Source organism: Schistocerca gregaria, chromosome 2, assembly GCF_023897955.1.
Source record: "Schistocerca gregaria isolate iqSchGreg1 chromosome 2, iqSchGreg1.2, whole genome shotgun sequence".
NCBI classification, from domain to species: Eukaryota; Metazoa; Arthropoda; class Insecta; order Orthoptera; family Acrididae; genus Schistocerca; species Schistocerca gregaria.
The window spans coordinates 400,380,971-400,393,409 of record NC_064921.1 but is presented as its reverse complement, the minus strand read 5'-3'; the positions used below and the strand labels follow the sequence as shown (position 1 = coordinate 400,393,409).

Here is a 12,439-nt window from a genome sequence, read left to right as displayed (position 1 = left end):
CCAGGAACACTTTCAATTATACATTTTACAGATATCATATGTATATCATTTTGAAGAGAAACCTTGAAAGTCTTTTTTCATGTATACTGCCACAGCATAGTTTGGTAATTTGACGACAGTCAGCGCTAATCGCAAACATGGTGAGTTCAGATGCGGAGCGAGCTTTCTGTGTGTTGGAGACCGACAAAAGCAGCTGTTCAACAGATGTTTAGAACCAAGTATGGTAAGAAGCCACCAACAAGTAAGGCCATTTACCACTGGCACAACAAATTCGTTATGACGGGTTGCTTATGCCCGGCAAAGAGAAGCGGACATCCCAGTGTGAGTGAAGTGAATGTGGAGTGAGTACGAGAGATACTCATAAGGAGTCCAAAGCAAATGGCGCATCGTGCATCCCACGAACTCAAAATGGCTCCAATAGCAGTGTGGAAAGTCCTACAACAGAAGCTGTCTAGTGCAGCAGCTCAATGACGATGACAAAGGAGGAAACTTTTAGAGTTTCTCTTCAAAATGCAATAGGTATGACATCTGTACAATGTTTAGTTCTTGCGCAATAAATAACTGAAAGTGTTCCTAGACTTTATGTACACCCTGTATTATTACCTAACAGAGAAATATTCAAATAGTAATGCCATTGTTCAATTAGGAAGCCTGGCATTCTACATACTTGAACCAACAGACATAAATTAGCTAAATCAAAGCTAGCTGATTGGTAGAATGATTGCTTTTAAATGAACATGGCCGGTTTCCATCCCCATTCTCCCTCCCAATCTGGGTTTGAACTGCATCCTTGCCATCAACAGAGCATTAAATCTTAATCTTACTTCCTTGTATAGTAATACAGACTCACATTGCAGAAAATTTAACAGTTGAGACAGTGGATCCTCCCTGTGCAAGGAATAGAAAATTGCATTACACCTGCTTATATCCTATCAGAGGAAGTGGTAACCACATGGACATAATATGAAGTTTTGTCATTATGACCCAAGGGAGCACTTTCATATTTTATACAGCCGGACTGTGTTGATATCTGATGATGGCAGTATGGGAGGTCACAGAAACTTTAATTTTTATGATTTCATATTACTGAACAGTCAGCACTTGGGAACGGTATGTGAACTTCCATACTGCAAAGAACTACAATAGACTCTTGTTAATCTGGCCATTCCTTGCACATATGGGTGCCGGATTAGCGGAAATGCCAGATTATTGACAGTGTCTTAAATTTAGTGTAAACACAAAGTGATTACACTTTATTAAAGCCAAAGATATATTCATTTTCATAGAAAACTCAGTTCTTGAGTGTCTACCAGTACATATATGACAGTATCACTCACTATGAAACATGTCCCAAATTTCTAGTCATCACAAAGATAGTATGCTTTATCAGCATTACATTGGTACTGCATGTTTCTGATTGTTGCATAATGTACTCCAGGAAGATGTCTGCAGATTCAGAACCATCAGTGTAAGACATCTTCATGTTCTATCTTCTTGTGTCCTTTTCATCATCACTTTCCTCATAACTTTCCTGTACCCTTTTGATTATCTCTTTGTCTGTTGAAGTTTGGTCATAACTAGTTGCTTGTCCAGCACTGTACTCAGCAGAATTGGCTTTCTGCGAAGAACCTCTGTTCAGCTTATATCTAATTTCAATTTTCTGCTTGAGGTCTAGTTAACATGTTTCCTTCTAGAAACAATGATACTTAACCGTAAAGAAAGGCACAATTTCAAACATGTATAATATTGTTTAACATTGTAATTGAGCAACAACATTGTTGCACATGAGCATTCATTATTGAATGTGTCATTTCTGCTTCAATTACTTGAGACTGGTTGTCGGTGGACTACTGAGAGCCAGATAAATGAGAGTTTAGTGTGCTTGAGTCACACCATACATTAGCCCAGATAATGCTCAATACTAAACAGACAAGCTTAAAATGTTGTAAGATTATTGGCACATGAGTAGCTGTACAGAGGTACACTACAAACTATAGTGGCAGGTGTTATAAGAGGTGTGTTGTGCATCATGAAGACATTTCCTGTTGAAATTTTAAGAGTGTATCTCCCAGGAGGAGTTGGGCAGGAAAGGGAGAAAAAGACAGTAGTACCAGAAGAACCCTTCACCACTCGCTTGTACAGTACAGATGCAGATACACTCAGAACCAAATCCTCAGCTCGTTAATGATATTACACTATATCTAGCATGTTGTTGGCCAGCTGAGGGTCTGGGAACATTTACAGCATACCATAGGGTTCTGCTCACATGGCTGAGAAAGTGTACGGGTATTTCTATAAACTGAGCACAACACAACCTTCTAGAATTGGCTTGTTTGCTTGTGCCAGAGATTGATGTCTGTGATATTTTCAGTAATGGCCAACACCTATCCCTGGAAGGCTGACTGGCAAAAGGTTACATTTTCCAATAATGGATAGTCAAAATATTTATCTTGATAAGTCTGTTTGTCTCCAATCAAGTTGTGGTAATGATGTGTTCAGTTGGCCCTCTATCATATAGACCCTAAGGCTGGTATCATTTTCTATATTGGCACTGAACACATTTGCAACTGTACTTGATATGCACTAATGAACTGCTCATTGCTGAACAACATGGGAATACATCATACATGAAATGGCACATGTTGCAAAACTCTGACAGAATACTGTCAAGCCCCAAGCCAGCCACAATATTTGCAATCTGTTCAAAATTACAGGTGTCACACATTCTTTGACACCACTATTCATGCAATATTTTATCAAATGAACACATGTATGGTTGGAGTTGCCACCGGTCACTTTCAATGAATTAAGGCATCACATGAATACAGTTTGGTAATTAATATGCATAGCATTTTATATTTTATCACATAAAAATATTAGTACCACAAAGAAAATGTCATATGCAGTATGTGATGATTAATTTAATAATTAGTTCCATGTTCTTAGTCCAAAGATCTCTGGGTGCTGCGATTTTTACTGGCAACTAAGTCCTGATTGTTCTTACACAGCTGGACTCATTTTGTACCACCCAAGAGTATTTCGTTCTTCTAATTTCTTGTAGACAAATAAATGCATGTGAAACCAGATACTCTGCATGCTAAACACGAGAAAATATCCATAAAAGATCTGAGAAATACACAATTTACAGTATCATAATCCTTACTTTAAATTAATTTTGTTATCAGTTGTGAAAAGAAAAACATTTATTAAACCTCTTGATAGTGTGTTTTCAGATAAAACTTACTCAAACAACAAATGAAATACTATTCTTAGCAATGTATTGGACTAATAGGTTACACTCACTTTTCCTCCACAATTGTCTGGTTTCCTTCTGTTTCTTCAATTATAATTTTTTCTTCTTCTGCAATCAGCAGTTGTGGATTATCCATTAATGCTGCTAAATGAGAAGAACCAATCATTACAACATTATGTTAAGCAGAACATTCAAAGTAATATATTATATTACCTGTGGTTAGCAAAATAATGGTAGCTCATACAAAATATCAGAAAAATATCTATAACTTTTGTATTTGGAAGGAAAAGATCACAAATGATCTATTGGCTACATCTACACAATTAAAAAGTCGGTGACTATTTTCTTTATTTATGAAATAAGGAACAGAGATAGCATCAAACAGATGAACTTTTGATGCTCCTGTAATTTCTCTCTCTTATCCAGAGTAAGCTATTGCAATACACATCTGAAAGTTAATTCTAAATTTCTGGTATGTCTATGAATATTCCTTAAACAAAAAAATTGTAATATTTTCTTTACCTATGTTACTGCTTCATTATCTTGTTACATTACATAATGTCTATTTTCAGCTTTGCTCAAATTACGAGCAATTAAAAGAATCAGTTTCCGTAAGACACTATGACCAAAGACTTCACTAAACAGAGGATACAACACACACAAACAGGGGACGGGGAGCAGTGTGTGTGTGTGTGTGTGTGTGTGTGTGTGTGTGTGTGTGTGTGTGTGTGTGTGTGTGTGTGAGAGAGAGAGAGAGAGAGAGAGAGAGAGAGAGAGAGAGAGAGAGAGAGAACAGGTCGGAGAAGGGGGAACAATAAAAAGTCATATGAAGCCTATAACTCGAAAAGACAGGCTGATGAAACACCTCTCAAAACATAATTGGTGAAACTTTCTGGCATATATTTTTTTAAGTTGGCAATTATGATGTCATATAAGTGCAAATATCAGACTAACAAAACATTTTGCTATAACTTTCCTTGTTTCAGTTACGTGTCCTCATACTCTTTCCACTGACTGTCATATATTTCATTTTGGCACGTAAGTCAGCTTGTTAATTTATGTTGTCAAAGTGTAATCCAAAGTTAGTTTACCTAATGTAAGGAATATTTGTGGTGGGTATGAATTGAGACAAAATATCAATTAAGTTATTTTATTATGAATAAATAATTATTCTGAATAACTTTTAATATATGAACAAAATATATTTTTGCAATAGTAAACAAGTATAAACATATAAAAAAATGTAACATCCAAATTCTGAAATAAGATTGGTTTTATCACAACTAACAATATCTTTACACATCATACTTTTTCAAAAATTTTCTGTAGGTTCCACACTAAGAACAGTACAGATCCATCAAGTACAAACATAATTTTTAAGATTTTCAGAACACTGTATGCAGAACAACAACGACAACAACAAGTGTACGACATAAAATTTGCTTTTGACATACACAATTTCTGTAAGCAGCAAAACTACTAGTACAAAGGTATGACTCAATCCATCTGCTACAATTGTATGAATCTCTGATGTAAATTATATTTTTGTAAATGACTTAACAGTCATTCATATTTACAATTTGCAACAAGAATGTACTCATCAAGAAAATTATAACATGTAAGTTTACTTATTTTTTCATGAAAAAATATTAATTTGCATAAATTAACATTAGGAACAATTTTATCTGTACAGTGTAGTAAAATAATTGAAGTACTATCGTATAAATTTAGCACCATGAGCTTGGTTTTAAGGGCTGCCTCTCACGTAGCAAGTTATTTCATAATGAAGATACTCTGGAACTTGCAAAAGGTGAGAAACAATTTGGAGAACAGATTAGCACCTACATGCAGACACAGAGTGCATAAAATTAAACTACTGTGACTTGGTTAAAAGTTCAATTAAAGTAAAAATGGTAACTCTCTATCTTACCTCTAAGGTTTTTTGGTATGATTGACTGATTAATGGTGTGCTTTGAGGTGGTTTTCTAAGTTGTTGATTCCAATTTCAGTACAATATTTCGACAATCGATCCAGAGATCTTTCTGCGAGTACACATAGCAATTCATTAAGACAACTTGGTCGTCAAAATATTATGCACAACAATATACCAATGAAAGCAATCAATTATAGACAAAATTATTTCATTGTATAGATAAAAAAATCTACTCACCAAGTGGCAGCAGAACACACTCATAAAAGATGGTAGCAACTGCCAATCTTTCGGAGCCAGTGTCTCCACCTTCAGGCAGAAGGGGAGTGTAGAGGGGTGATGAAAAAGGACTGGAGAGGTCTGGGAAAAGGTATAGAGTTTGGGAAAGTCACACAGAACCATAGGTTAGCGGAGACTTACCGTGTGGGATGAGAAGGAGAGACTGAATCAGTCTTTCCTTCTCATCCCGTCCAGTAAGTCTTCCCTGACCTGCGGTTCTGAGTGACTTTGCCAAAATCTACCACTTTTCCTGGATCTCTCCAGGCCTTTTTCTTCACTGCTCTTCCTTCCCCTTCAATTCTTCTGCCTGAAGGAGGAGCCACTGGCTCCAAAAGCTTGCCAGTAACAACCATCTTTTATGTGTGTGTTCTGCTGCCGCTTGGTGAGTAGATATCTTTTATCTATCCAATTAAATAATTTCATGTATAAAATAGTATCAGTAGCTTGCCTGAACAGCCAAAAGCACACCATAGATCTCTGTATTCCATATTTTGCATTTTTTAAAATTACCTTTTTTTTTTACAAATTAAAAAATTAACTTAAGTTTTGAAAGGTGTTAAAGGGAAATGCTAATTACAGAGACTTCCTCTGGTATCATGTAATCCAGAATTTTCACACTGAACTACAGATTCAGAATATCTCCAAAAGACACTTGACACACTATAAATCTGATCCATAACAAACCCCACAGCTACTTGTATCCGTCTCCTCAAAGAACGTGCAGTCTTAAGAGCCTCAGGATGCATACACATTTCCTACATAAAAATTATTCCAAATTGGAAACCAGCATTAAATTTACTTCAGCAGTCACGATCTGTTCATTTATTCCTTGAATGTTATTGCTACAGACAACTTTCTTACAATCTCCTTCACCCATCTGATGTATTATACTAATAAAATTAGTGTGTAGATGATTATGTCATGATAAACCAAGACACTATAAAATATTCCTGCTTTTGATGTTTGTCCAACTGAATTATTAAGTTCAGATCCACACTAGTTAGGTCCTATGGTGTATCCATGCCTTTCTCCATACCACTGAACACTATACATTCCCAGTAACACCACTTATAATTTAAAACCAACAACTTTTTGCCATTATCTATTAGGTGAGGCTTGGTGGCATAGTGGGCAAGTGCAAACTACAAATACAAAGTTTCCAGGTTCAGTTCCTAGTTGGTCCATGATGTATTTTGTCACTTACTACCTCTTTCACTATTGGCAGTGATTTCTTAGTGTGAAAAATGCCTTGTTGCCCTATGATTTAGAGTCCCCCTTGAACTACAGGTCCCCCATTTCTCGGTAAGTTGGTTGAAAGGCTGGAGGAAGATAACGGCAAACCAAAAACTGGGCAACTCTTAGTAAAGCACTATGGTGCTCCACCTAATCTTTACGTTCATCTTACCAACTTAATGTACGCATCATTTGGGTCAGCAGATGCTGTCATAAACTGAATTGTGTGCATTGTTTGAGTATCCTTTCCTAAGTAACACATAGATGTAGGTGTTTCTATGATCAGTAAATAAAAATGAAGTATTTATAGTGTGTCATAATGTACAGAGTTTATATAAAAATTAGAAACCTTTGAAAGTGAATACATGCAGATACTGTCTAAACAGAAATCCAGGAGGAATACAAGTGGATTGTGACTAATTTGAATGTTAGTGGCATTTTTTCACATGAACTCATGAAAAAATTACCACTAGCCTTATAAATGAGTTGGAATCACTCAAGACAACCCTTAATTAAACTTAACAGAGGCCTCAAATAAGCATATGTATTATTTACAAAAATAAATATAAGAAAGCAAAAGGAATCCAATATACAATTCCCTCTTTGGTGTGTGCATGCACACATATACGTGTGTGTGTGTGTGTGTGTGTGTGTGTGTGTGTGTGTGTGTGTGTGTGTGTGTGTTCTGGTATAAATTGGAATAGTAATATTTTCACACATCCGTGATCAAATAATATTTTATAAAGGGAAAAGCCATATGTAAATCGGTTTTGGGAGCTTTGAGTCACAAAAGCTGCTATTAGCTCAAACCAATTTTCATTTAGGTATCTTGTGTTAAAATTTATTCAGGGGCTGCAAAATGGAATGAATTGTAAGAGTTCTCAACAGTTGGCCAATGAATTAGATACCAGCACTAGCTAGCTTATCTTAGCCAAGAAATTGAGAAAGGAAATCATTATTACTCTTTTTGAAGGAATTATTCTGGCTTTTCTCATATCAATTTCTACAAATTATTGAAATTAAAACCAGGAAAAAATTGAGTTGGATTTCATAGTTGGCATTCCACATTATGTCATTCTATTATTTACAGTGTGTATCTTTCTAGTACATCAGAAGGATAAAGAAAAATGTCTTGAGACATAAGAGTGTTAAACGTAGTATACAAGCATATATTACATTTTAATGTTGTGTTCAAGCAATGTATATGTTATAATTGATATTAACTCATTATTTAGATAAATTCTTGCCCTGTAATGTAAATCTTATCTCTTTAATATTGATGCTGTAACCTATTACAATTTGTGTTAATTCATTCTTAATAATGTAATATTGGGCCTGTAATTAGCAGGCCATAGAGGTTTTTGCTCTACAACTGTACAGCCATTTATTTGTAGGTACTCTCATTTATATCATCAGCCACCAATTAACTAAGTAACATTTAATTGTAAGTGCTGACACACAGCGTAAGTTAACATGTTAAGTAGCTCTCATTATGACTCAGGCTCGGAGCTCTACAAGTTTTCAATCCCTTTAGTTTTCAGAGAGCGGTTCACCTACATATTAGCATCTTTGTGAATGCTCAGCAGCAGGTTACCTGATGGTGGTGTCATAATACAAAAATAAGATTGTAAAAAATAAAATTTGCAGTTTGTTTGTTTTAATTCTTAAATAAAATATTTTATATGATGAAGTAATGGAACAATCCATTAATACATGTGAAAGTCATGATAAATTATTCTCATTCAGATTGACACCCTAGAAATCTGAGATTTTCAGTTACCACGTCTAACGACATCATTGTCGCCAGGATGTTAAATACTTATCTTTCTTTCTTTTTTTGGTCCCGTTAAAATAATTACTACAAAACTCTCTTAAATGCTAATGAAAATTCCTTGGTGGAATATACAGGGTGGTGCAAAAGTTTCTGGACAGTAGGTTAAGAAAAAACAAAAGTAAAAGCAAAATGAAGTACAGTAAGAAGTATTATCAAATGGTATAATTATGCCTCGTCAAATTTCTATATGATGCAATGACAAAAAAGACAAACATAGTAATCAAAATAGTGAATTGTTGAAATGTGATCTGCAAGACACCTTTACAGCTGTAGTTTTCCAAACTGTTACAATGTTAAAGAAAGAATTTTCGCATTAAAAACATTTTATAAAAGTGGTGCTACTATAGTTGTTAATTAATGGAGAAGACTCTTTATATGAAAACCACCATCTAGACAGTGCATGACACACGAGATAGGTTTGCAGAACATGGATTTGTTACGGATGCACCAAGATCTGGCCACCAACGATAGTAACAACTGAGGAAAATGAATTGCGGGTTGTTTAGCTGTGAGCTAAAGTCTGCAAAAATCAGCCAGACAATTAGCAACTGAGCTGGAGTTATCATGAAGATCAGTGCAATGATTGTTACACAAACAGAAGTTTAAAGTTTACATTCACCATTTATGACATAGGTTACTTGAAGGTGATCCAAATTGACTTCTTCAGTTTTGTGAATTGATGCTAATCTGTACAATAAAATTATGTGCTCTGACAAGGCCAATTTTAATTTAAGTGGATAGTTAACAGACATAACTGTACTTACTGATATATTGACAACTAAAAGACTTCATACACGACACATTTCATGATTTGGACAGTGATACGACACTATGCCATAGAGTATATAACATTGTTTCAAAAAGACTTCAAACGTGTACTAATGAAGATGGAAAACTGTTTGAATGTAACAAATAATTGTAGGTGCTGCGTGTATTTGTAATGAAACATAAATTCCATCTTTTGTTTAAATCATTGCCCTGTGCCCAGTGACTTTCGCACCACCCAATATTTAATAGAAGAAGTAAAGCTAAAAACTCACTGTACAGTTAAGACATTCAGTGTTTAGTAGTCATATAAAAATGATGTCCTCCTTCAGGATACACATTCAGACACAGTACCTGCAGGGTTACTTTGTCCCAGCCAACTGCATTGTACCTAAACTGCAGCTCTTCTGGCCAACACAATGAAACAATACATGTATGAATGCATGCTGGAAAGTAATGCCTCTGAATTTTTTGTTCTGTTCTGAATGTCAGTTGAGGTATTATACGACACGCATATTACTTGATCGATTTTCGTGATTCGCTGAGACAAGCTTCAAAGTCTCTGCCGCTAGAGGGCTCTGAGTGGTAGTGTGTAACATAACTACAGTAGTGTATGAGAAACAGTATGCTGTAATCAAGTTCCTAACCACCCGCACATGGAGCGCCCTCTCTCTCAGCTTAACAATGTGAGATCACACATGAGCACTGAAACACCTTGGGCACGCTGTTACTGAGAATACTCCAAACTTCATCTGTTTTTAAAACTTACAGAACATCTTTGAGGACTGCACTTTGATAGTGAAGCAGGGCAAGCAGAGGTGATGTTGTGGCTCTGCTAACAAAGTCCAACATTCTACAATGACGGTATAAACAAACTGGTCTCTCTTTGCGAGAAATTTGTTTGTTGCCAGGGTGACTAGCTTGAGGAGTGAATATGTAGACAAGAAGAATAAATATGCAAAATGTTAATAACGTTTGTTTTGTTTAGAAAGCTTCAAAAGTTTTCACATAAAAATTTAGAAGACATTACTTTTCTGCACGCCCTTGAGTATTCCGTATTAGTTATCTCTTAGAAAGGACATCATCAGAAAGCTGAACAATGTTTTCAGTCTTGTCAGTGTGCCTCTTGAATATTCAACATCTCAACTATATTGGATTTTTATCGTTACTCCTCCCATTAGTTACATTTTGTATTTTTTTCTTTTATCAAGTCATGGACAGATGCAGCAAAGCTCTAATGAGTATCTAATGGTGAAAACTTATATGGTGTCCCTTTGCATTTTCTTGACCTTTAAAGGACACACACATGTAAAAAAAAAGGCCACATTCAGACATGATTTCTGTTCTATATCATACATTTTCCTTTATATAAACAGTGAATCAAAAGTTTTAGTTCTAAGGCTTACGTTTCGAGTATTTTTACATCAACTCTGAAGGAGAAGATGATAGTATTACTGTAGCAGTTTCTCTGAATTAAAAAAAATACTGTTATATCATGTGACACACACACACACACACACACACACACACACACACACACACACACAAATTCGTGCACCACACCACAATACCACAACCAAAATAAGTGTTACAGAAACTAACCTGCACAAACAATATACAAAATGTTTAACATAAAATAAGTATAGCACTTTCTGTCATGCAGCAACTATTACCCACAGCAGCCTATCTGACAGGTAACTGCAATGGAAGACAATTACAAAAGAAATGAATAAAATCAGTCTGTATGTGTTTCTAGTTCCCTTGCTGTAAAAAGAGACATTGACTGACACATTCATGACAGTAGGTCCCAAAACCATATCATCAGAATCTGGTCGTATTTGATTTAAACTGGAGATATGCATTTCCTAAATATGTCAGTCAACTTCATAGGTATATCTTATATGCCTCAAATCTACATGTTCAACCTCCACTTAAATTTAGTAAAACTGTGCTGAGATCCATATCACTCGTAAGTAGTTCAATGATGCGGATCAGCAGCTGCTTCTCCTTACAATAGCCCATTAACATTCTCAAGGTCAATATGTACCTGTATGCCAAGAATATAACACAAGACACACAAATTCTGTGCTCACTTTTCATTTTGGTCTTATACTATTCTCCTTTGCTCTCTGCCTTCGCAATGTTTCTTTGAGTGTTCAAAAATCTTATAAAATAGACTTAAGCAATGAGAAGCAGCTCTTTCAACCAGCTTATTGTACACAGGAAAAGTAATACACAAACATATAATCTCAACCAATACATACAAAGCATGAAACACTTACAAATAATTTTTAAGCTTTATTTGGTATCTGCAATAAAATCTAAAAAAATCACTGTCACTATTACAATAACCATTTTAAAACAAATCCTAGGACACCATGCAAGACTTCGCATATAAATATGCCAAAATATTTTCTCTCTATATTTTATTGTAAAAAAGATCACAAATGACTAAATGTTGTTCTCTATTATCCCTGAGTGTGTTGACTAAACACAAAATGCTGCTGACAATTGACTAACATATGGGACAAATTAACTACAATATGAAAGGGGAGTTAGTGTCATTCCCCAGAAAAAAAATTGTTATATCAAATGGGAAAAGGTACTTTATTAAAATCACTGTTTCCTGTCTAAATCAGTACACATCCAAATGTGCTGCACTGAAATGCTTCAAATAAATTCTTCAACAAACAACCTACACAATGTCATGCAGTTACAATCCTGTAGAAAAGCACAATATTGACACTGCAGGTAACATTTTTCTGTGCAACTAACCCATCTTTGGCACTGAAAGCAGAAAAGCAAAATTTGACATGCAAATAAGCAGAACACTTCCTTTCACATTTTGTTAGTAACAAACATATTGCAATTAATCTAATCAAAATGAGTTTTTCTGAGAGTACGAATGACAAAATTTCCACAACACCAGGTCGATGCTCGAGTTTTATTGCAATTTGTACAATGTGGCTGTAATACTGTGTGGGTGACTGGATCATGCAGTACGTTACCACGTGACAGATGACCCAGGTCCACTGCAGCAGGGAGCATGGAACAAAACAATTTGTACTTTCAGTACCAAATATGATGCAGGTCATGATTATTATTTATGCTGTAATCTGTATGACAGTAACTTTTACATGAGTAT

The 12,439-nt window shown here is 35.3% G+C and overlaps 1 protein-coding gene across 7 annotated transcripts in view; it reads right to left on the bottom strand.

Moving 5' to 3' along the window:
- The window catches only part of LOC126322393 (rho guanine nucleotide exchange factor 7), a 136,980-nt gene that overhangs the window by 7,688 nt on the left and 116,853 nt on the right, over positions 1-12,439 (bottom strand). For 3 of the 7 annotated variants that reach the window (XM_049994340.1, XM_049994318.1, XM_049994324.1), the window contains one exon: positions 3,304-3,397. In XM_049994340.1, coding sequence (XP_049850297.1) covers positions 3,304-3,397 — 94 coding nt within the window. The other 4 variants (XM_049994349.1, XM_049994331.1, XM_049994358.1 and 1 more) reach the window with 3 other exon arrangements.